General features: G+C 41.6%; 1 protein-coding gene across 1 annotated transcript; it reads right to left on the reverse strand.

Moving 5' to 3' along the window:
- Nucleotides 1–3,577: 3,577 nt before the first annotated feature.
- LOC142313022 (uncharacterized) lies at nt 3,578–26,759 on the reverse strand. Its single transcript, XM_075352008.1, has 8 exons — nt 26,627–26,759; nt 26,446–26,543; nt 13,778–13,924; nt 13,469–13,648; nt 13,263–13,386; nt 13,082–13,179; nt 12,795–12,885; nt 3,578–6,497 (listed from the first exon to the last, which is right to left on the reverse strand). Exons 1-8 carry the CDS (start codon nt 26,757–26,759, stop codon nt 5,074–5,076), a joined length of 2,295 nt encoding a protein of 764 aa, XP_075208123.1. The 3' UTR covers nt 3,578–5,073.
- Between the last annotated feature and the right edge of the window lie 112 nt (nt 26,760–26,871).

A 26,871-nucleotide genomic window follows, 5' to 3' on the forward strand; every position in this document is an offset into this window, starting at 1 on the left:
AGAGAAAAAGGAGAGAAAAGGAAGGAGAAATGGAGAGAGAGAGAGAGAGAGAGAGAAAAAGAAAAAAAAAAAGGGGGGGGAGGATGTGTGATTTTGGGGGGGGGGACAATGAAAAGAGGGGAAGATTAGGGGGAGGAAATAGAGTGAGGGGGGAGATGATGGGGTTGAGGGTAGGTGTGACACATCGGAGCCCTTGAACTCCCCTTTACTGAGCCAATAACCTCGAGAAATCCTGGGTTTCTTTAAACATAATCCAAGGTTGCCAAGTCCGGACGTGGATGTCAGTAGTGTCATTAGCTATTGCAGATAGTTCTTCCATTAGGGCTATGTGTGAGAATTCCTTAAACCAATCCCCTGCAGGTGGCGTCTCCGTCCTCCGCCAGTATCTGAGAGTTACTGATCTAGCTGCAATGAGGCAAAACCTGAGATCTCTTTTTTGTGCCTAATGGGGGGTATGTCTGACCTGGGTTCCTGTAATCCTCGTATATGCCCTGAAAACCGCGTCCCAGAAGGGTTTGATTTTGTCACATTCCCACCAGATGTGGGACATTGTCCCCTTTGCAGCGCCAGCATCTGTCCAGTACCGAAGGGAATAGTTTGTGAATTTTGGTTGAGCAGAGGTACCACCGAGCCAGAATCTTGATTTTGGGATGTAATATATACGAATGAATATACTGATTGGGGATTCTATTTGGGGGTGGAGGGAGGGGGATGGGAGGGGGTTGTTTTGCATACCTGCGTGTATGTGGAATTTACCTGTTAAACTAAAATGTCAATAAAAATTTCATTTAAAAAAAAAAACAAAAAAAACTTTCATAGCCATTCTAGCCATGGAAAATATTGGCATGGCGGTGATTGGCCGACGTATCAAGTGACTCTGCCTGTATAAAAAGGTTAGATCACTGGTTGCACCACCATTTTGCGTTTTATTTCTGATGCAGTGAAAAGTGCCCTATTATCGGCAATTTTAAACCCTTAACGACCGCAGGAGGTAAAATTACGTCCTAGCGGTCATAGGGTTAATCTCCCGCCGTTGCCGCCAGCAACAGCGTGAGATCGGCGCACATCTCAACTGATTTATACAGCTCAGATGTGTGCCTGCCAGGCACGAGTGGAATAGTTATCCGCACGTGCTGTTTAACCCTTAAATGGCGCCGTCAATAAGTGACTGCACCATTATAATAACGATTGTGGTAAACTATTACATACTGCTGAAACCGGAAGTCACGTGACGTGATCACGTGACTTCCGGTGGTTGTCATGGTAGCACAGGGTCATGTGATGACTTCTGTAGCTCACATGACTTACTGTTTCACTCGGCCCAGAGCTGGGTGAAACAGTGAATTAGTATATCTGCTGTTCACAGGTGTGTAGCTGTGATCAGCAAATATGGCATAGTCCCCTAGGGGACCTAATAAAATAAAACAAAGTTTTAAAAAAAAAATATTTATAATAATGAAAAAAAACAAAAAAAACCCCTAAAAAGTTGAAATCACCCCCCATTTGCCCCATTGAAAATTAAAAGGGTTAAAAAAAAATAAAAAAAAAAATACACATATTTGGTATCGCTGCGTTCAGAAATGCCCGATCAAAATATAAAATCAATTAATTTGATCGGTAAATGGTGTAGCGGCAAAAAAAATTCCAAAATGCCAAAATTATGTTTTTTTTGGTCGCCACAAATTTAGCGCTAAATGTAATACCAGGCGATCAAAACGTAGCATCTGCACAAAAATAGTGCCGTTAAAAACATCAGCTTTAGGGTATGTGCGCACGTTGCTTTTTACCTGCTTTTTACCTGCTTTTTTGCTGCTTTTTCTTCTGCGCTGTTTAATGCCAAAATGGATGTGTTCTTCTATTCAAGCAAAGTCTATGGGAATTTGGGTTTCTTGTTCACACTATGTTGTTCAAAATGCTGCCTTTTTGTGGCAGAACTTTGGTCAAAAACTCAGCTTTTCAAAGAAGCAACATGTCAATTGTTTTTGCCATTTGGGTTTTGCACTGCAAAGCTGAGTTTTTGACCAAAGTTCTGCCACAAAAAGGCAGCATTTTGAACAACATAGTGTGAACAAGAAACCCAAATTCCCATAGACTTTGCTTGAATAGAAGAACACATCCATGTTGGCATTAAACAGCGCAGAAGAAAAAGCAGCAAAAAAAGCAGGTAAAAAGCAACGTGCGCACATACCCTTAGACACAAAAAATAAGCCATCACGGAGCCATAGATCCCGAAAATTGAGAACGCTACGGGTCACGGAATATGGGATAAAAGTAAACCTACACATGTTTCAGGTCTACGAACTCGCAACGACCTGAGGCATCACACTGACATCAGTTTTACCATGTAGTGAACATAAAATATCTCGGAAAAAAAAAATAAATTGTGCTATCACACTTTTTTTGCAATTTTTCCCGCATTTGGATTTTTTTTTTTGCCGTGTTCCAGTTCACTATATGGAAAAACTCATGGTTTCATTTAAAAGTACAGCTCGTTCCCCAAAAAACGAGCCCTCGCATGACCATATTAACCGAAAAATAAAGTTACGTCTCTCAGAAGAATGGCGAAAAACACCTCTGTAAAGTGCAAAACCGGCCAGTCGTGAAGGGGTTTAACATCTCTAATACCACCTGGTGCAAACAGCTCAAATATAGCCTGCTGCACTACTGCTCTAATAGTTTCTGATGTAATACTGCTTAGTGCAAATGTGACGCCCTGGCAAAACCAGGTAGTCACAGATAGGAAACACACAGCCGACCTGAAACCCTGGTCACCCCCCCTTAGGGAAAGACAGACACACCAGTGGGCGTGACCACCCAGGGGTCTAGACAGCCCGGGGCTGGAAAACAAGCAGATTAAAGTTTGCAGTTCAAATGGAGAGGAGTGTAAGCTGGAGCTAGAGGTAGCTCCAGCAGAGGAAATTCAAGTTGAATGGTGCCAGGGTTGGAGCCCTGGTGGCTAGGTGGCAGACGGTGGTCTCCATCAGCAGGAGACGGGAAGACGGCTCGGCAGAACCGAGGTGGACCGGGACAGGGTTGTAGCCCGCCGGTACCGACACACCGTGGGTGGCGTCACAAACTTAATACGGCCTAGCACGTACATCTATGTCCCCTTTTTATTCGGCGTGTCCACGAGACCCCCAGGTCTGGAGACCCTCGAGCCACCACCGGCTGCTGGCACGGGGGCGGAACACAAATAGTTATAATACCAGCTGGTTTAATCAGCTCTATTAACGCTTCATGCAAACAGCTCTAATATAGCCAGGTGTAATACTGCTCTAATACCACATGATGCAAATAGTTCCAATAGAGCCTGCTGCAAAGAGCTCAAATACTGGCTGGTTTAATCTGCTCTAATACCACCTGATGCAAATAGCTCTAATAACAGCTGGTTTAAATCAGTTCTAACCTAGCCTGGAGCAATAATGCTCTAAAACCAGCTCTTTAATCAGCTCTAATACTGCCTGGTGAAAACAGCTCTAATATTGTACAGTGCTACAGCCTGGTACACAAGGCAGCAAAGACTAGAAAAAAATACGAAAAAGTAGTCAAAATGTACATTTTTTTTATTCATATTAAAATTTGGACAAGTACACAATAGCAGATAAAAAAAAGGCGTTACATGCTAATGTATTGTAGGAACCAGGTTTATGAAATAACATCCTGTATATATAGATTAGTCAAAATTTGAATATATGTATACATATACATATATACACACACACACATAAATGTGTGGGTTGTTAATACCAGTAAACCGATGTGGACAGACATATCTTGATTAGGGACATGAAGCACACATTGTAAGTGAAGGAACTTTCGTGCTCTAATAAATCCTGGTGCATTCTGGTGTAATCGACACTTGTGCACACAGCCCTAATACAGCTTTTGCTCTACATTGATTTTGTTTTGTGGGGTACAACCCATGAGGAGAACCTTAAATTGTGGACATTGACGAGGTAGTGGAGCTGCAGCAAAGAGAGGATGAGGTCAATTTGTGCCTGCTATGCACTCAAATGAACAATCTTCCTTTGATGTCTGCAAGCCACGGGACGTTCCTTGGCACGCCACAACATCCAGCAACAACATCTGATACGTTCCGTATCATCAGAGGCAGTGTTTCAACAACATAGTGGAAGAGCATGTGTCCACCCTTCTCCATATACTGAGTGACGGGTCTTCCACATTCAGTTCCAGTTTCCTCACTTTGGCTTTCACGGACTCCCCTTTCAATCATGGCCCCAGTACTGACAACAAAGTAGAGTCCTATTCCATTATTCCTAACTTGGCTGTAATATTTGAAAACAGGCTATGTAGGGGCATTTTTGAGAAGTGTTGGTCTGTGGATCCCGAATAGAACTTTTTTTTTGTTTATTGAAGACTGGCCAAACGCAGCAAGCTCAAAACACTAACCGAGTGGAGCAATAGAAAAAAACCTGACAAATATTGAACAATCAAGTACTGATCAGCGCTCAGTGGGAGAAGTTGGGTGGCGAAGGGGAAAGAGGGACTAGAGGTTCTAATGACATACGTCAATTTACGGGAAGACCTTCAGGACCATGACAAACTTATGGCAATTGTCAGGAAGGAATTAAGGGCATAAAAATGAAACAATTTGAAAATGTCCACATTTTTGATATTTTCATAAATGAAAACAAATAATAACCACCTAAATTTACCACTAACATTATGTACAATGTGTCCCAAAAACATATCTTAGAATTACTGGGATATGTTGAAGAGTTCCAGAGTTATTACCACATAAAAATCGACAAATTTGGCCTCATCAGGAAAGTGAAAATAGTCTTCAGCGTAAACAGGTTAAACAAAAAGGCTATTTTGTAAGTTTTTTGGATCTTACTTTTTTGTGGAGGAAAACATTCCTTAAAATTCAGAACATGAAGATGGCTTTACCCATTTATAAGTAACAAGTATTAATTTCTGATAAACAGAATTCATTTTCAAATAAAACATGTCTCACATTCTTGGTATAAAAATGACTTCTCACCTAACTGAGCTGTTTAATGTTTAACAGGAGTTGTTTTGAAAGAAAAAGCATTTCCAATAATTTCAAAATTAATTTTGCTTCTTCTCTATGTGACTTTTTTGATGTTTTAAAAAATATGATTTAGAAACAAAAGTTTTCCCACATTCTGAACATGAATATGGCTTCTCAACTGTGTGAGTTCTCTGATGATATACAAGAACTGATTTAACTACAAAACATTTCCCACACTCTGAACATGAATATGGTTTTTCCCCTGTGTGAGTTCTCTGATGTGTTAGAAGATTTGAATTGTTTGTAAAACATTTCCCACATTCTGAACATGAAAATGGCTTCTCACCTGTGTGAATTTTCTGATGTCTAATAAGACCATATTTCTGGTTAAAAGATTTCCCACATTCCAAACATAAAAATGGCTTTACTCCTGCATGAATTCTCTCATGTCTAACAAGTTTGGATTTTACTGCAAAACATTTCCCACATTCTGAACATGGATATGGCTTCTCCCCTGTGTGATTTTTCTGATGTGTAACAAGAGCTGATTTTTCTACAAAACCTTTCCCACATTCTAAACATGAAAATGGTTTCTCCCCTGTGTGAGTTCTGTGATGTATAACAAGAGATGATTTCATTCTAAAACATTTCCCACATTCTGAACATGAAAATGTCTTCTCCCCTGTGTGAGTTCCCTGATGTACAACAAGAGCTGATTTCTTTGTAAAACATTGCCCACATTCTGAACATGAAAATGGCTTTTCCCCTGTGTGAATTCTCTGATGTATAATAAGAGCAGATTTCTGGGTAAAACAATTTCCACAATCTAAACATGGAAATGGCTTAACTCCTGCATGAATTCTCTGATGTCTAACAAGAGTTGATTTATCTACAAAACATTTCTCACATTCTGAACATGAAAATGGTTTCTCCCCTGTGTGAGTTCTGTGATGTATAACAAGATATGATTTCTTTCTAAAACATATTCCACATTCTGAACATGAAAATGGCTTCTCCCCTGTGTGAGTTCTGTGATGTACAACAAGAGTTGATTTCATGCTAAAACATTTCCCACATTCTGAACATGAAAATGGCTTCTCTCCTGTGTGAATTCTCTGATGTATAATAAGAGCAGATTTCTGGTTAAAACAATGTCCACAATCTAAACATTGATATGGCTTCTCCATTGTGTGAGTTCTCTTATGTACAATAAGGCTTGATTGACCATTAAAATATTTCCCACATTCTGAACATGAAAATGTCTTTTTTCCTTTGGTAGTTCGAACATTCCTTCCGTGACTTTTATTTTTCTTAATAGTCTGTGATGAATCAGAAGATAGAACCTGTTTAATAGGATCAGATGATAGATCTTTGCTGTGAAGCACCGAGGATATAGCTGGGATAACGCAATGTTCTCCATATTTGTTTTGTCGCACACGAAGATTATATGATTGAAAGTCTGAAGGAGTCAGAAGTCCCTCTGAGCTCCTAATACAGTCACCTGCCAAAAAAAAACCCCACTTACTTTTTAATATAAAACTTGGAAACAGATTTTTTTTAACTATATGAACTGTCCATTAAAATTTCAACTCATGCTGAAAAACTGTGATTATTCACTTAGATATTGATGATAAGGCAGATCACATTTTAACTGAAGACAACAGAGCAAAGACCACTAGATAATGATATCAGGCCACCAGGATCGGCTCTAGCAGTTTCCCAAATCAGTGTTGAATGCAGCATTTTCCTAGTTTCATGTCTCAATGTCGGTCACCACTATTTTGTAGTAGGACGCTCAGTGGAGAATCATAAATTACATTAAATAAAAAAAGAATACGTTGATCCATAGTATGCATACTCAATATTATCCTTGACCAAAGTCACCATACCATAAATTACTTTTTGAAAACTGACTTTGTTCATAACAATTATGAAACATTATTATGAATATATAACGATTTTATTGTACGCAACACGAACAGGATTACACATGTACATGGGAATACCCAGTATTGCTGGTCATTAAAGGGTTATACTCTTTCATACAAAAAAGTGTGTGCGGGGCAGTGTGTTTGGTCAGGGCACTAACTGGTTGGTAACTCACCCCATGGGAGCATCTGGCGAGGTGCTGATTCCGGTTTATCTTGCCGGTTGCATTTAGTTTTTTCCATGTATGAATTGGTATCATTCTCCATCTAATTGTTGCAGGCAATTATCCCTGGTAACTGTTATTGTATGAAAGAGTGTAACCCTTTAATGACCAACAATACTGGGTATTCCCATGTACATGGTTCTTTCAGAGCTCCCATGTGCTTTTTCATTTTGCACTAGCAATACAAAAAGTCCTGTATTCATTCACACTGCCCTGTTCTGTCTTGTGTGTTGATTTTAATTATCATCGTCTGTGTAATCCTGTTCGTGTTGCGCACAATAAAAACTTTATATATTCATAATTTATGGTTTATTTAGCCTTTATCAATGTTTCCTAATTGTTATGAACAAAGTCAGTTTTCAAAAAGTGAATCATAAATGAGCCTGTCAATCAGTACTATTAGGGGGTCTGTCCGGCACAATCACAGCCACGTCCATTTTACTGTAGAACGGAGGAGCAGTGCAATTATTTATGAAGAAGCTCTAACTTTGTAGAAAGTGTAAAATATGAATTACAAATTAATTTGTAAAGTGATTTATTCGAGGTAAAAAAAACAAATGGTTTGACTGAGAAAGTGATAAATTAAAATAAATATTACTTGCCTGTTGAATCCATTGCCATTTCAGGACTACCACTATAGCGCTCCTCTCAGATTTTGGTCTACTTGGCTGTTGTGATGATGAGTACAATATCACATATGACCATTGGATCACGTAAAGTCAGGACAGAGATGGGCTGCAGCGCTCATATGTTGTATATGGCACAATATCGCTCCAGTCAAGTACACGAAGGCCGGAGATAAGCAACGAAGCAGCAGGGGCTGTCACTGGAGAGTAATGCTTCTCTTATTTAGCTTTTTCTTAATCACATACTTCCCACAGTTTCGGCAGGTGGGGAACTTAAATTCTGCCCCCAACTTCTATAAGAAAATCTAAACTAAACTAATGGCCCATTCAGTCAAAGTTGATCACATACTGAGACATTAAGAACCCCTGTGAAAGACCACAGGCGTAGTTCTAAAAAGTTAGAAGTAAATCCACTAAGTACATCCATAAGTAAGTTCTGCTAAGTGAATGTTGATAGAAAATGAAATAATAGGTAACATACCGGCCTCCTGATCAATGCTGAGCGATGTAATGCAGTGGGGACAATTGTGTTATTTAGGCATTTCCTAAATATATCTTTAAATTGTCACTTTTCAATAATCTTTAGGCTATGTTCCCATTGAGAAATCAACCAGAAAACCAATAAGATAATAAAGGGGTGATCATGTAATCAAAACCAAAATAGTGTGAAGTGTGCAGCTTTCCCGCATGTGTTTTATGCAGGACATCAGTTACTGGAGGTCCACGGTAGATCTGTTCTATGGGAACGTCACCAAAATCAAAAGAAAAAAAAAACCCTAAAAACAAAATTATATATATATATATATATATATATATATATATATATATATATATATATATATATATATATATATTAATTATACACACACATATGTGAGCAAGGATGGTTGACCTTAGGGAGATCAACATCCATCACGTGTTTCTCAAAGCAGTGATTCTAGAGCAATGCCCCCTGGGAAATATTCAAAAGCAAGAGGGCCTGCGGAGACACCATCACATGTTTCTCAACGCTAGCAGGAAACTAGCCAGGTCTTTCACCGGGAAGGAACAACCACGGGAAGGACAGTCTCCAGTCAAGGAGACCACCTATGCCAAACATGGTATCCATCCACAGACAGCCGTTTCGGGGTATTTGCCCCTCATCAGTGTGGAGTAGGAATCTGGCTAGTGGGACATTGCCTAGTAAAAGACTATGTGAGCAAGGATGGTTGACCTTAGGGAGATCAACATCCACCACTGCGGAGACACCATCACGTGTTTCTCAACGCAGTGATTCTAGAGCAATGCCCCCTGGGAAATATTCAAAAGCAAGAAGGCTCTCCCTAAGGTCAGCCATCCTTGCTCACATAGTCTTTTACTAGGCAATGTCCCACTAGCCAGATTCCTACTCCACACTGATGAGGGGCAAATACCCCGAAACGGCTGTCTGTGGATGGATACCATGTTTGGCATAGGTGGTCTCCTTGACTGGAGACTGCCCTTCCCGTGTTTGTTCCTTCCCGGTGAGAGACCTGGCTAGTTTCCTGCTAGCGTTGAGAAACATGTGATGGTGTCTCCGCAGGCCTTCTTGCTTTTGTATATATACACACATACATACATACACAAATAAAAACCATCCGAATCCCGAGACATACAAACAAATATACGGTCCAGACTCTGTTGAATTTAGGCAGGGAGTGGGCCAATTGCCATTGAATAAAAATAAAATAAGATGGTTGCGCAAGTGTGGACACCCTCTTATAATTGGGGATGTGGTTAGGCTCAGAATTAGCCAATCACATTTACAGATAAAGCTGTCAGTACATGGCCATCATCATCATGTCTAGTTATTCTGATTAACACCATATAAAGTTATGCTGTTGAAGGAAGATTTGCTTAGTTGCAGTTTACAAACCCACACACCCCTCAATGAATCATTCTAAGGGTGCAGTGATCATATTGACATCACAGATGTGTTACAGAACTTTATACCATTGTGTGGTAAAGAAAAAATAGATTTCAGATTCCATGTCATGTGTGAAGAGCCCCTAAGGTGCAAAAAAAAGCAGAAACCCCCCACACGTGACCCCATTTTGGAAGCTACTCCTCTTTAGGAATTCATGTAGGGGTGTATTGAGCATTTTTCACCCTTAGGCGATTCACAGAATTGTAGAACATTGGGCTGAGTAAATAAAAAATTCCCCATGTTTTCCAATAAAATGTCGCTTTGGCCCCAAATTTTTAAATTTTCAAAAGGGATAAATTGGAGAAAAAGAATGGTAAAAATGTTTATGCAATTTCTGCTGAGTTTACCCCATATGTGTTAGAAAGCTACTTCTAAGGCACAGTGCAAAGCTCAGAAAGGAAAAAGCAAAATATTGAAATGTAGATTTACTGGTTTAAGGGTGCCCTGTCATATTTGCACAGTACCTAGGTGCCAGAGCAGCAGAACACTCCTATATGTGACCTGTCACAGCAATTACAGAGAAAACAGGGAACAGGGGCTCCTAGGCTGGCCCTCAGGCTTGGAGACCCTCCTAGCTATCCCTGATCTCAGAGTACCCTCTGAAGGTGAGGATGTCTGAGCTGCCTTCCCAGCCATGCTCCTGATCAACCTTGATCTTATTCCTTCAACCCCAGGGGAGGTCTGGGGGCAGGTGTGATTAAGCCAACAGTAATAGACAAGCAGGAGAAACCAAAACTTTATGCTCAAACAGCGGTATAACATAATAAGAGCTTAGGAAGAAAATAAGAGCAAGAAGGAAAAAACACAAGACAACGGGAGAACTGCACAACAATTCCAAACACAATCACCAGCAGGACTGGGACACAACAGCACACAGACTGACACAGCAATAAACTATAGTCGGCGTGAGAGGACAGATTCCACCATCTTAAATAGGAAGGGAGCCAATGTGATAGGCTTCCAACAACATGATCGCAAAAGTAATCAACAGGCTAGCAGAGGTTAACTCTTGCTAATCTGATCATGAATGAGGCCACAGCTGATCGACGCCGAAACCTGCCTGTGTAGCTCAGAAGCACCAGAGAAACCATAGGGTGAAGGGTCAGGATCTGTAATGTGAACAGCGTCTGATGCCATCATGACAAAATCGGTGAGTTTTTGTGCAAAACTCCTAGTGCCATGACACCAATTTTCAGACTACATCCCTCGCTGAATTAATCTAGGGGTGTAGTAAGCATGTTGACACCACATGTGCATCATATAATTTTATACTAATGGGTGGTGAAAAAGAATAATTACATTCTAACAACTGAAATGTTGTATTAGCCCCAAATTGTTTACTTGTTTATGATTTGGGAGTGCCATTTCACATAGTTAAACTCCCTGAGGTGCTAGAACAGCAAAACATGCCATAAGTGACCCCACTATATAAATAAGAAACATGTGACAGTTAATGAAGTTTAGACACACTGTGGGGGGAAGGGGAGAGGGGCATCTGGATTTCAGAGTACAGATTTAGCTGGATTTCTTTTTGGGGAAGCCATGATGCTTTTACAGAGCCTTTGTGTTACCAGTAACGTGGAAGCCCCCTATATTTCTATTGAGAGATGATGGACCTGAGTGGGGACTGTTGTTTTATTGCATGGAATGAGTTTAAGCTTTTATTGGGAACATTTTGGATCACATTCATCCTGTGCTCTATGCTGAACACTTACATCAGGGTTTTGTTAGAATCACATACTTCAAAGATTTACACGTAAACCTGACATAAGCACTCAGCGCAGGATAAATGTGAGCTGATTATTACTGTGATCTTCTCAAGGTAGAATAAACAAATCAATAGCAGGTCAAGAATTTATTTTATCTATTTTTTTATGCCATTTTATGCCATTCACAATGCAGTATAAGTGGTAAGACAACTTTATTCTTTTGGTTAGTTCGATTACAGCAATACTGTATTCTTCGCTTTATAAGACGCACCCAATTACAAGACGCACCCCCAAATTTGGTGAAGGAAAACAGAAACAATTTTTTTTTTTTTTATGTTAAATGGGGTCCGTCTTATAATGCCAGTGTCCGTCTAACAAATCATATAGGGTATATGTCCCTCATAGCACCCCCATCCTAAAATTATCCCCCTTAATCTGGATATGGCCCCCTTATATTGAATATAGCCCCCTTGTGCTGGCACAATGGTAGGATTACTAGGATTATTATTACGTGACAAAACCTTGTATTTTATCAGGGGTGCACAGACTTTTTAGACCCACTGTATAAACATCTATTTATGTGTTCAATTTGCAATACATTGTACTGTTTCCATGTTCATTCCATATATAACTAAGAAAGGATATTCAGTCCACTATAAACTGCACATTCCCCATGTCTAGGATGTACGGGAAACCTCTTCTACCTTATTTTTAGGATAATAAGTTTTGTTCCTTCCTCTTAAGCCGGCTTTACACGTTGCAATTTCGCATACGATATCGTATGCGATTTGCAATGCCCCCATCGTATGTGCGGCACGTTCAATTTGTTGAACGTGCTGCACAAACGATTAAACCCCGTCACACGTACTTACCCGTCCATACGACCTCGCTGTGGGCAGCGAACGTCCACTTCCTGGAATTGCAGGGGCGTTCGGCGTCACAGCGACGTCACGCGGCAGCGGCCAATAGAAGCGGAGGGGCGGAGCTGAGCGGGACGTAAACATCCCGCCCACCTCCTTCCTTCCGCCTTATCGGCGGCAGCTGCGGGTGACGTAAATTCTGTTCAATGTTCCCGGGGTGTCACACACTGCGATGTGTGCTGCCTCGGGAACATTGAACAACCACACGTTCAATTCTAGAGAAAGATACGATGTGTATGCAATGAACGTTTTAACGTTCAATCGCACGTACCTGTCACACACTGCAATGTAACTTACAATGCCGGATGTGCGTCACTTACGACGTGACCCCGCCGACACATCGTAAGATATATTGCAGCATGTAAAGCGAGCTTTAGTCCCACATTGTAGCAGCTGCTGAATGAGAAGTATCTGTGACTTCTCTGCATGTAGTGGTCACTACTCACCTGGGCGGTTATCTGTAGGAATCTCCTCTTTACTCCGCTCATCACCCCTCACATATGTCTCTGTAGTATTAATATGGGGCAGATCTTCCCCCTGAAACACATATTGTAAAAATGACAGACAGATGGAGAAGTCACATCTATGATCAGCTCTAATCCTGCCATCTCCACCGCTCTCATTACACAAGTATAACACATATAATACTGGAGGATAAAACAAGACTGAGCACAAGACCTTCACAGCGTCTACACATCATAGGGAGATTTCATGGCCCCTTCTCTCCATCTACCTGATGATCCTGAGGAACATCGGGATCTTCTTGTTTACAGTCCTGTGGGAGAAGAGGACGGGAACATCTCTCTGGTGTCGTCCTCTTACTGGATAGACCTGGAGGAGATACATACAGGGACTGAATTCATTCCTTACATACAGATAATTATAGGCCGTGTGTATTTAGTCCTGTCTATTACCTGGTGATGTGAGGGGCTGGGGAACCTCCATCATGACGTCCTTGTACAGATCTTTGTGTCCTTCTAAATACTCCCACTCCTCCATGGAGAAATAGACGGTGACGTCCTGACACCTTATAGGAACCTGACACATACAATGATACCATCATCCCCTGATCCCTTCATAGCGTTACTGTATAATGTCCCAGCTTTCCCAGCAGTGTCACCTCTCCAGTCAGCAGCTCAATCATCTTGTAGGTGAGTTCTAGGATCTTCTGGTCATTGATGTCCTCATGTATCGGGGGGTGAGGTGGAGGCCCCGTGATTGGGCTCAGGGGTCTTCCCCATCCCTCAGACAAAGGGGCCTGACAGCGCTCACTAGAGGTCTTCTTCACTACTGTGTAATCCTGGTTATGGAGAGACACAGTAAGAAATCTCACTCCAGACATTTCCAGAGTCCTCACCTCTCCAGTTCTGTCCATCTGTTATTCCCATAGATAAGAATGGTGTAATGTGACGTCCTCAGAATCTCTCACCTCTCCAGTAAGCCGGAAGAGGATCATTAGGGTGAGGTGTAATATCCTCTCCGCCATCTTGTCCCTGTCCATATCCATCCTTGATGGGTCGATCAGGAGAATTCTCTTATATAGATCTCCACTGAGAGGATTCGATATTGTAGAGACCTGAATGGGGAGAACATGTAACATCATAAAGAATCCAGTGTAATAATGATAATGTAGTGTTGTCACCAGAGACTGAAGGAAACACAGGAGCATCAGCCCGAGAACAGAACAACCGCACTTCTATAATCCGCCTGTTGTGCTCTTTGTGTACTCTCCACTATAAGTTTTTAGAAGAAATATTCTTAGATCAGTGGTGAAGGAACAAGTCTGTATTTTGCAAGAATACCATGATATTTACTGACTCAGCTGCTTTCTCACCTGACCTAAACCCTACTGAGGACTTGTGGGCTCTTTTTTAAGGAAGATTAATGGTGAAGGAAAATAGTCCTGTCTCTAAACAGTGTCTGGGAAGTTATGGTTGGTGCGGCCCAACAGATGAAGAAACAGAGAGTCCATGGATGGACGGCTTATAACTGTAGAGTCTAGATAAATGTACTCCGGCACACTAGTGAAAACATGAACAAAAAGAGTCCAGTATGGTGCTCACATTTTATTTTTTTTGTGTGTTCATATACTGTCCCAGGACAGTATATGAACACACAAAAAAAATAAAAAAAAAAATTTTGAGCACCATACTGGACTCTTTTTCATGTTTTCACTAGTGTGCCGGAGTACATTTATATAGGATCTGTCATTTTTTTTTCTCCAGAGCACCTAACTAACTTAGGTGGTTGAGCCAGGTCTATTCTACAGAGTATTTATAACTGTAGTGTGGCTATATCACTATAGAATTTTTTTGTAATTTTATTTTGTTGTCACTGACCTGCTCACTGGTCTCTACAGAATGATTGTGGCTGCAGCGCTTAAGTCGCAGTAAGTAGACAGCTCAGGAGTCAATTTCATACATGATATGAGATACAGTCCGCTGACCTGTATATCCTATGATAGGATAAGGTATATGGACTATATCCTACCGTTATGGGGTATGACGAGGCAACTTGGAATGGGGGAGCCTATACTGGCCCTAGTGCTAGGGTGGATATAGCTGTCCCTGTTCCAGAAGATACAACTGATGGTGACGATATCTGGGCCGCCTTCCTAACCCTAGCTCCTGAATAGCCCTGGTCTATACCCCCGGGGAGGGCCAGGACAGGAGTGGATAATCACACACAGAGGTAGACAGGGAAAAACAAAACTCAAAAACAAAACTCGAACACACACACACACACACACACGTAAGACAATATGTGCTCAGGAGGAAATAAAGAATCCGGGAGAAAATAAACAATGAGGATATTTCCACAACACAGGAGATTGCCAGAACTAGATCACCACAGCACAAGAACCAATGTTCACAAATGAAGCAATAATCGGCAAGGAGGAACAGGTTCCATCATCTTTTAAAGGGCGGAGGTGGCTGTGATAGGTCTCCAGTAACCTGTGACTCTAGCAGCAATCCACACGCAATCAGGAATTAATTCCTGCTAGACCAATCACTAATACGCCCGAGTCTAAAAGGTGGCTTTACACACTGCAACATCGCAAACGACATCGCTGTAACGTCACCGGTTTTGTGACGTAATAGCGACCTCCCCAGCGACATTGCAGTGTGTGAAACACATCAGCGACCTGCTGTGAAGTTGCTGATCACTACAAATCGTTCAGGACCATTCTTTGGTCCTTTGTTTCCCGCTGTGCAGCATGATCGCTAGAAAGTTTCAGTGTGTAAAGGGGACTTTACAGCGACTTTGTTAGCGACTTCCCTTTCAAAAAGCTGCTTTACAACGTCCCCAATGACTAGCTAGGTCGTTCTGCAGGTCCGGATCGCTGTTGCGTCGTTGGCCAGGTTTGCCTGTTTGACAGCTCACCAGCGACTCACCAGAGACTTTGTAGCAATCCCGGCCAGGTTGGGATCGCTGAAAGTCTCAGTGTGTAAAGGGGCCTTAACTGAGCAACTCAAAAGCACCAGGTAGCCTGTCAGACTCTGCAGTGTGAACCATGACCTCTAGTGAATTTAGAGCTGAAGACTGCGTGACACTGACATGATAGCAGTAAATACAAAGCACAGCAATCACACATGATCGGATTAGATACATTGCTCGGACAACTGTATTTCATAATATAGGATTAGATAAATGTCTCAGCGGATTGTAGAACACATGATTAGATTAGATACACAGACTAAAGGTCCAGTCACACTAAGCAACTTACCAGCGATCCCAACAACGATAGGGATCGCTGGTAAGTTGCTAGGAGGTTGCTGGTGAGATGTCACACTGCGACGCTCCAGCGATCCCACCAGCAACCTGACCTGGCAGGGATCGCTGGAGCGTCGCTACACGAGTTGCTGGTGAGCTCACCAGCAACCAGTGACCAGCCCCCAGCGCCGCGTGGAAGATGCTGCGCTTGGTAACTAAGGTAAATATCGGGTAACCAACCCGATATTTACCTTGGTTACCAGCGCACGGAGCTACAAGTGCAGAGAGCAGGGAGCAGCGCACACTGAGCGCTGGTTCCCTGCTCTCCTAGTTACAGCACACATCGGGTTAATTAACCCGATGTGTCCTGCAGCTACATGTGCACAGAGCAGGGAGCAGCGCACACCGCTTAGCGCTGGCTCCTTGCTCTCCTAGTTACAGCACACATCGGGTTAATTACCCGATGTGTGCTGCAGCTAAATGTGCACAGAGCAGGGAGCAGCGGACAATGCTTAGCGCTGGCTCCCTGCTCTCCTAGCTACAGCACACATCGGGTTAATTAACCCGATGTGTCCTGCAGCTACATGTGCACAGAGCAGGAGCCGGCACTGACAGTGAGAGCGGCGGAGGCTGGTAACAAAAGGTAAATATCGGGTAACCAAGGGCAGGGCTTCTTGGTTACCCGATGTTTACATTGGTTACCAGCCTCCGCAGAAGCCGGCTCCCTGCTCACTGCACATTTAGTTGTTGCTGTCTCGCTGTCACACACAGCGATCTGTGCTTCACAGCGGGAGAGCAACAACTAAAAAATGGCCCAGGACATTCAGCAACAACCAACGACCTCACAGCAGGGGCCAGGTTGTTGCTGGATGTCACACACAGCAACATCGCTAGCAACGTCACAAAAGTTGTTCGTTAGCAGCGATGTTGCTAGCGATGTTGCTTAGTGTGACGGGGCCTTAAGTTGATGTTGGTTTTTCTGTTACTTTCTTTTTATGGCACTCTGCACACTGAGCTCTTCTATGTCAGTGTAAAGCCTCATACAGATGTCTGTGCTGCATGGGTATCTGAATGAGGCTTTACACAATCAGAGCAGAGCAAAGTTTTCAAAGAACTGAGAAAAAAAACAAAACAAAACAAAAACCAGCTGTATTTACCAACAACGGGTAACAATATTAAATGCTCTGCAGGATGTAGCATCTCTACGATAAAGGTGGCGGCAGCACAGGGCAAAATACTGATAAAACAACCACTCACACAAATATCATTCATGGAGGGAATGGTTGCCCAGTAATATAAATGCACACAGCTAAGACCTGTATAGGGTGCCATTCATACAAATAAGTGCAGTGCACAGTGACAGGCTTACAGCCGTTTAGTGACGCTCATACTATTAGATGAGCTGAGCTGAGCAGCACTGTGTAAGTAAGTTCATCCTAAAAAGGACACTCAATGTACTGTATGTTAAATGTTCATCCACAGCTTACAAGTTGGACAGGCAATGAGTAGTTCTTATCTGAAAGGTGCGAGTCATCTGTGCTTTAAGGTACCGTCACACTAAGTGACGCTCCAGCGATCCCACCAGCGATCTGACCTGGCAGCGATCGCTGGTGCGTCGCTACATGGTCGCTGGTGAGCTGTCAAACAGGCAGATCACACCAGCAACCAGTGACCAGCCCCCAGCGACACGTGGAAGCGATGCTGCGCTTGGTAACTAAGGTAAATATCGGGTAACCAAGCGCTTGGTTACCCGATATTTACCTTGGTTACCAGCGCACACCGGCTTAGCGCTGGCTCCCTGCACTCGTAGCCAGAGTACACATCGGGTTAATAAGCAAACCGCTTTGCTTATTTACCCGATGTGTACTCTGGCTACGAGTGCAGGGAGTCGGCACTGGCAGCCTGAAAGTGGTGGACGGTAGTAACCAAGGTACAGTTAGGTCCAGAAATATTTGGACAGTGACACAAGTTTTGTTATTTTAGCTGTTTACAAAAACATGTTCAGAAATACAATTATATATATAATATGGGCTGAAAGTGCACACTCCCAGCTGCAATATGAGAGTTTTCACATCCAAATCGGAGAAAGGGTTTAGGAATCATAGCTCCGTAATGCATAGCCTCCTCTTTTTAAAGGGACCAAAAGTAATTGGACAAGGGACTCTAAGGGCTGCAATTAACTCTGAAGGCGTCTCCCTCGTTAACCTGTAATCAATGAAGTAGTTAAAAGGTCTGGGGTTGATTACAGGTGTGTGGTTTTGCATTTGGAAGCTGTTGCTGTGGCCAGACAACATGCGGTCTAAGGAACTCTCAATTGAGGTGAAGCAGAACATCCTGAGGCTGAAAAACAAGAAAAAATCCATCAGAGAGATAGCAGACATGCTTGGAGTAGCAAAATCAACAGTCGGGTACATTCTGAGAAAAAAGGAATTGACTGGTGAGCTTGGGAACTCAAAAAGGCCTGGGCGTCCACGGATGACAACAGTGGTGGATGATCGCCGCATACTTTCTTTGGTGAAGAAGAACCCGTTCACAACATCAAATGAAGTCCAGAACACTCTCAGTGAAGTAGGTGTATCTGTCTCTAAGTCAACAGTAAAGAGAAGACTCCATGAAAGTAAATACAAAGGGTTCACATCTAGATGCAAACCATTCATCAATTCCGAAAATAGACAGGCCAGAGTTAAATTTGCTGAAAAACACCTCATGAAGCCAGCTCAGTTCTGAAAAAGTATTCTATGGACAGATGAGACAAACATCAACCTGTACCAGAATGATGGGAAGAAAAAAGTTTGGAGAAGAAAGGGAACGGCACATGATCCAAGGCACACCACATCCTCTGTAAAACATGGTGGAGGCAACGTGATGGCATGGGCATGCATGGCTTTCAATGGCACTGGGTCACTTGTGTTTATTGATGACATAACAGCAGACAAGAGTAGCCGGATGAATTCTGAAGTGTACCGGGATATACTTTCAGCCCAGATTCAGCCAAATGCCGCAAAGTTGATCGGACGGCGCTTCATAGTACAGATGGACAATAACCCCAAGCATACAGCCAAAGCTACCCAGGAGTTCATGAGTGCAAAAAAGTGGAACATTCTGCAATGGCCAAGTCAATCACCAGATCTTAACCCAATTGAGCATGCATTTCACTTGCTCAAATCCAGACTTAAGACGGAAAGACCCACAAACAAGCAAGACCTGAAGGCTGCGGCTGTAAAGGCCTGGCAAAGCATTAAGAAGGAGGAAACCCAGCGTTTGGTGATGTCCATGGGTTCCAGACTTAAGGCAGTGATTGCCTCCAAAGGATTCGCAACAAAATATTGAAAATAAAAATATTTTGTTTGGGTTTGGTTTATTTGTCCAATTACTTTTGACCTCCTAAAATGTGGAGTGTTTGCAAAGAAATGTGTACAATTCCTACAATTTCTATCAGATATTTTTGTTCAAACCTTCAAATTAAACGTTACAATCTGCACTTGAATTCTGTTGTAGAGGTTTCATTTCAAATCAAATGTGGTGGCATGCAGAGCCCAACTCGCGAAAATTGTGTCACTGTCCAAATATTTCTGGACCTAACTGTAAATATCGGGTAACCAAGCAAAGCGCTTCACTTGGTTACCCGATATTTACCTTGGTTACAGCTCACCGCAGGCTGTCAGACGCCGGCTCCCTGCTGCCTTCACATTCAGATTGCTGTGTGTGACAGCGAGAGAGCAACAATGTATGCTTCACAGCGGGAGAGCAACAACTAAAAAAATGGTCCAGGACATTCAGCAACAACCGGCGACCTCACCGGCGACCTCACAGCAGGGGCCAGGTTGTTGCTGGATGTCACACACAGCGACATCGCTAGCAAGATCGCTGTTGCGTCACAAAAACCGTGACTAAGCAGCGATGTTCCTAGCGATGTTGCTTAGTGAGATGTGGCCTTTATACCCAGCATTGTCTAATCATGCAGGAGGTTAGACCAGGAGATCAGAGCTGTATACTTACATCTCACACACTGAGAAACCTAAGCTATGGTGGATCGTGTTCGCACTCTAGGTTTTGGCTGCCTGCTTATGATTGGACAATTCATACAAGCAGAAGAAGTACAAGCCCCCACTGGGAAGCAACTAATGCCCAGTTGGACATAATAAGAAAAAAATAAATTCATTATATGCCAGTACTTAGATTGCGAATATTTCCACAATGGAGAGGTGAAATTGAACAAAAAAAAAATAAAAAAACAAAACACACACCACAATTTATTCTATTTGTAATCCTATAAGTTTAACCCCTTCCTAACATTGGACGTACCAGCATGTTCTATTTTACAGTGCGTTCCCGCAAATGGATGTATTGATATGTCCAGGCTATGGTGCCTGCACCGCCACTGGCTGTTTAACCCCCGTAAATGCAGTGATCATTAGGGATAGCAGCATTTAGGAGGTCAAGAGAGGGAATAGACTCTCTCCCTCCTGATCGGGACCCCCGCAATGTGATCTCAGGGGTCCAATCATTACCATGGCAACCCGAGGTCAAATGATGACCTCCAGATCTGCCAGCTATGGTGTTGTGTTAGATCATGCCAGGAGTAAGGTCTAACAGGCGTTCTGTCAGCATCACACTGACAGGTGTAGTGTATTGCAATATGGGTGCATTGCAATGCATTATACCAGCAATCAAAGTAATAAAAGTTGATGTCACAAATAGGTATAAAAAGTAAAAAAGTGGAGAGAAAAAAAAAAAAAGAAAAATATAAAAAGAAAAACAAATGTTTTACCAATAAATATGTATATTTATGTTAAAACAAAAATAAACAAAAAGTACAAACATTCGGTATTGCTGCATCCGGAACACTCTGATCTGTAAGACTGGGTTCACATGCCCTCTGGTCAGGGTGGATAAAAATCAATGGTTTTTTTTTAAAAAAAAAAAACATTTTGGATTTTTTTGATTTAAATCGGATTTTTTTCAATAAACTGCTTTTTGAGGAAAATATTTTACCATCCAAAGGTTCTTCCATCATGAGATAAAGCTGAGTTGTTTAACTCAGTAGAATAAAGGCTGTATATGTGTAACATTCACAATGCCATGCTCTTCCAGAGGTTTCTGTAGGATTAGTGGGCAGTTTCTCTCCTATATTATCACAGACGCTCGCTTTACTTACGCAGTTCTCAAAACTGAATTTGACTCCGCAGAGGTCCCAGGCTCTTCTTCACGGCAAAAATATTACAACATGAACAGAGTTGAAAAAAAGACCTTAATCCTATTGTGCTACAAACCTAAGAATACAGAATCAACCCCTTCAGTGCCAAGTCCAAGAAGTTAGACAATATGTTTCTGATTGTTTGGAGTGGAATAGATCTGCACAACACAAGAAGAATGTGAATCTAAGTGTGAGGAGGAGGAAGGGCAAGCAGACAAGAAAATGAAAGTGAAACTTTGAGCACAATACTGCAGCATAGCCACAGACAGACAAGTCTGGATCTGTTTGTGTGTACGATCTGAGGTTTATTACATTCTTTCCTTATAATGGCAGCAGGCCGTAAAAGAGACCCAGTTTGGGAATATTTTAATGAAGCTCCTTCGCCTATCGGTAAGGCAGGCATGCGTGCAAAATGCAAACGATGCAACAAAGAGATGCAAGGCCTGGTGGCGCGAATGAGGCAACATCATGAGAAGTGCGGTGATGAAGATGACCAAAGAAACACTTCTGAACAGGCAGGATCTTCAGGTTGGTAAACATTTTTATTGAATCCTATTTCTAAAGACTGAACTGTCATGTGTGAGAAAAATTATATTTCTTATTATTACTGCATGTTACTGTCATTTGGTACAGTTATGAAGAAAAACAAATATTCCTTTTGGGGCAGTGATGTGTTGTGTACAATAAGCAGAAATTGTATAATAAAACAATAAAATAACAGTATTGACTTTTTTTGTTTAGGGGAATTCATGGATTCTGGAAACTATCCACCTCCAAGATCACCATCATCCTGTTCTACAGTTTCAGAGTTATCCATCCAGGATAGTGCTTCATTAGCAGCAGCATCATCATCAGACACCCACAGCCACATATCACCATCACCCAAAAGGAAGAAAAAACCTTTACCTCCTGGAACCACCATAGATAGGTTTGTGATAAGAACTAGCAGATTAGAAAAAGAGTTGATTGCATAAATAAACTGGGCAATTTTTTCATCAATGAACTCTTCTTTCCGTCTGGCTGAGAACCCACATTTCATTAATATGGTTCAGTCACTGAGACCAGGATACAGTCCACCCAGAAGAGCTGATGTTGCAGGGAGACTGCTGGATCAAGTGTATGACAGAGAAATGGAGCAATGTGCAACAGCTCTGGAGGGTGAAATTGTTAACCTAAGTATTGATGGGTGGAGTAATGTCCACAATGATCCTATTGTATGTGCTTGTATAACAACAGAAGAAGGTAAAGTCTTCCTTGCACAAACAACTGATACGTCAGGAAATGCACACACAGCAGAATACTTACAAGAAGTGGCAGTAAAAGCTATAACGACATGTGAACAAAAATTCAAATGTCTAGTACGCAGTTTGGTCACTGACAATGCTGCAAACGTATCCAAGATGAGAAGAGATTTAGAAGAGCAGGGAGGGAATACAAAGCTGCTAATAACATATGGTTGCAGTGCTCATTTGCTGCACCTTAGCCAAAGACTTAAGTGTTCCAGAAATAAAGGCTAATGTTGTTGAAATTGCTAAATACTTCTGTAATAATCATTTTGCTGCAGCAGCTCTGAAAAGGATGGGTGGAACCAAGCTAACGCTCCCACAAGATGTTAGATGGAACTCTGTGGTGGACTGTTTTGAGCAGTATATCAAAAACTGGCCTATTCTGATGACACTTTGTGAAGAAAATCGAGATAAAATAGATGGCACTGTCACGGCCAAAATCCTCAACATTGGGCTTAAGAAAAATGTTGAACATATGCGGAGCTTCCTGAAACCCATCTCTCAAGCTTTAAACAAAATACAGAAAAATAGCTGTTTTATTGCGGATGCTGTTGAAATTTGGAAGGAACTGAGTGAACACTTAAAAACAGAACTACACATGGACAGAATTAAATTACAAGCAGTAATCAAACGAATGGGACAAGCACTGACTCCAGCTCATTTTTTGGCAAATATTGTCAATATCCAATATCAGGGTCAAAACCTAAGTGCTGAGGAAGAGGAGTTAGCTATGACATGGGTATCCAGCAATCATCCATCTTTAATGCCAACTATAATAAACTTAAGAGCTAAGGGGGAACCATTCAAGAAATATATGTTTGCTGAAGATATTTTAAGGAAGGTCACAGCAGTAAACTGGTGGAAGTCACTTAAGTGCTTGGATTTAGAGACTGTTCAAGTAATGATTTCACTTTTAACAGCAGTAGCTTCTTCTGCAGGCGTTGAAAGAATATTCTCTTCCTTTGGACTCATTCATTCTAAATTGAGAAATCGGTTGGGACCCAATAAAGCAGGAAAGCTTGTTTTTCTTTTCCAGATTATGAATAGGAACAAAGAAGAAGATGATGATGAAGATGACGACAAGTGAGCTACAGAGGACAGCAGGGACAGTAGTATTTAAGTTTTTCATGTGTCGGCTGGGCTGACAGTCTAAGTTTCTTAAAATATATATATATTTTGTTTAGCCAAATTAGTTAACAAACATGGATGTTTGTTTAAGCAAATAACTTATGCTGTAATGTTATTGTTTCAGTTGAATAAATCTATTTAAATTGTTATTAAGGTCAGGATTATTTTTCTCCTAAGTACAACAGAACAGTGGTGTCCAAATATGAATGATTAACCCATTAAACTGGGGAGAAAAAAGTAATAAAAAGTGATTCTAAAAATCTTCATCTACTTGCATGTTTAAGTAGCAAGAACTAGTTTAGGTAGAAACTTTGATTTAAATCACTGATTTAAATCAAGCCTTACTGACTAGTGATTTAAATCGTGATTTAAATCAGTTAGATTTAAATCAAATCCACCCTGCCTCTGGTCATCTGGTATCATGGATCCATTACAGATCAGTTTACAAAAAAGTTGTGCAAACAACATTTTTGTCCTTTGTTAAACAACAGATGTTAGCCGGATCCGTTTAACATGTGCAGCCTATGCACAACGGATCCATTAACGGATTGATATTTATTGTCCATTTGTAACAAATCCGATAAGAAAACAATGGATCCATTACAAATGCAAGTACAACGGATGGCTAAATAGCAAATCGGTTAACGGATCCTTCGCCCATAGACTGCCATGTTAAAAGAATGAATCCGGCAGAAATCGGTTTCCCAAGGAATCCATTCTAACAGATCTCTACAGGACATGTGAACTGAGCCTAAATCTCTCACAATACGTAACCCTTCAGTAAACACCATAAAACAAAATATTAAGAAAAATAGGGAAAGAAAATTAGGCTCTCATCAAACCAGCAAAGAAAAAGGAGGACTAAAACACTAATATTAAAAAAAAAACAAAAAAAAAAAAAAAAAAAACAAACATGTAAATAAATATGGTATCCCTGAGAAGGTCATCTCATCCCGCAATAAACAACCATACAGCTCCGTCAGGGGATAAATCAAAAAGCTATAGCTGTCAGATCAATTCTTGTTCTAGAAAATTGTTTTTATTGTGTGAAGGAGACAAACCATAAAAAACCCCCCAAAAAACATATAAATGTGGTATTGCTGTGATCGTACTGAGCCGTGGAATAAAGCCATCTCATCACTTTTATCACACGGTAAAAGATTTTAAAAAAAAACAACTATTTTGGGATTGTTGGTTTTTGTTCATTCTGCATCAGCTGACAAGAAGGAGCGGTGAAAAAAAGAAAAAAAAAAAAAGTGCATCTGAAAATTTTATCAATGAAAAAGTCAGCTCGTCCAGTAAAAAAAACCACAAGCCCTTACATGACTCTGTATGAATCAAAATGAAACAATTGTATCTCAAAATATGCAAAAACGTTTTTTTTTCTTTTAAAATGTTGTTTTAGTGTTTGATAGTAGCCAAACATAAAAACCCAATATAAACCTGGTATTACTGTAATCACACCGTTCATGAGAATAAAAGTCTAATCACTTATACGTCACAGTATGAAATAAATTCTTGACCTGATGTTGATTTGTTTGTTCTGCCTCCCAAAGATCGCAGCAAGGTGCAATTCATTTATCTGGTTCTCTACACTGAGCGCTTACACAGAGATCAAATCTCTGAAATACAAGATTCAGATGAAACCCACAACGGAACATTCCCTATAAGAGGCATTTAGAGACACTGGCCTATGATCTTTTTAAGTGCATAAAAGAGCAGTCGGCCACAGTTTTGTGCACTTCTGAAAAGATGGACACCGCTGAACAGAATTGAGACCAGACTAACACTGCTACCTCATTACAATGAATCGATCTCTTGGCGGTTTCATTTGAATCATGCCATTTGGAGATTTACCCATAGGGCAGTCCCTGGTTGTCACGAATAAGCAATAGGCTGCGTGAGAAAAATGGGGTGGGAGCTACTGCCTCCAGGGAAGAGTAGGAAGGATAAACTTACAGTACTTTGAGCAACCCTGACGTGCCAAAAAAGGTTCTTTCACCTTGTGCGGCAGTCACGTGTCCATCCATGTCTTACGCTAATCATAACCGTGTCTATTGAGCAGGGCAGGAGGAACAGTAGTCCTACTCTGATGATGACACAAAGGGAAAACGACAGACAAAAGGAAAAAGTAGCTGCATTCACAAACAGATGGAAAAAAAAAAAAGTGGGAAGAAAAGCAAAATAAATCAAAAGGGAGAAACAAACTTCCAAACAGCAATCTCCAGGATCAAGTTCAAAACACTTTCTCTTTCCATGGCCGACGCCTCCATGCCAGGACCACAGAAAAGCAAATTATCACTGGCAACTACTGAAAGGTAAAGTGGTGAGTACTTCTGCCAGGAAGAGAGGAGGGGGTGGTTGCAAAAATCAGAACAGATGAAACAGCTCAAGATGGTAAGCCAAGAAACACAAAATGAACTGCTTAACCCAAGTAGCACCAGCACAAGAAAAGTCTGCACAGCTAACTGGAAAGCTAAGCAGATCCAAGCAGTGCTGGCGTGTGCTGCGACCTTCTGACCTACAAAATAGGGACAACCTCTTTCTGATACACCTGTGACAAAACCATGATGAAAGTGCTCAGCATAGAGCACAGGATAAATGTGATCCAAAAGTCACATCTATGATCAGCTCTAATCCTCCCATCTCCACCGTTCTCATTACACAAGTATAACACATATAATACTGGAGGATAAAACAAGACTGAGCACAAGACCTTCACAGCCGTCTACACATCATAGGGAGGTTTCATGGCACCTTCTCTCCATCTACCTGATGATCCTGAGGAACATCGGGATCTTCTTGTTTACAGTCCTGTGGGAGAAGAGGACGGGGACATCTCTCTGGTGTTGTCCTCTTACTGGATAGAACTGGAGGAGACACATACAGGGGCTGAATTCATTCCTTACATACAGATAATTATAGGCCGTGTGTATTTAGTCCTGTCTATTACCTGGTGATGTGAGGGGCCGGGGACCCTCCATCATGACGTCCTTGTACAGATCTTTGTGTCCTTCTAAATACTTCCACTCCTCCATGGAGAAATAGACGGTGACGTCCTGACACCTTATAGGAACCTGACACATACAATGATACCGTCACCCCCGATCCCTTCATAGCGTTACTGTATAATGTCCCAGCATTCCCAGCAGTGTCACCTCTCCAGTCAGCAGCTCAATCATCTTGTAGGTGAGTTCT

This window comes from Anomaloglossus baeobatrachus, chromosome 5 (genome assembly GCF_048569485.1).
Source record: "Anomaloglossus baeobatrachus isolate aAnoBae1 chromosome 5, aAnoBae1.hap1, whole genome shotgun sequence".
In the NCBI taxonomy this organism is placed as follows: Eukaryota; Metazoa; Chordata; class Amphibia; order Anura; family Aromobatidae; genus Anomaloglossus; species Anomaloglossus baeobatrachus.

Excerpts from the sequence above, each read along its gene's own strand:
- LOC142313022 (XM_075352008.1), bottom strand. The coding sequence starts at position 26,759 with ATGTGTCAGGTTCCTATAAGGTGTCAGGACGTCACCGTCTATTTCTCC. Across the intron at positions 13,649-13,777 it reads TCTTCCGGCTTACTGGAGAG|GATTACACAGTAGTGAAGAA; the intron begins GTGAGAGATTCT and ends CTCCATAACCAG. Across the intron at positions 13,180-13,262 it reads CCAGCCCCTCACATCACCAG|GTCTATCCAGTAAGAGGACG; the intron begins GTAATAGACAGG and ends TATCTCCTCCAG.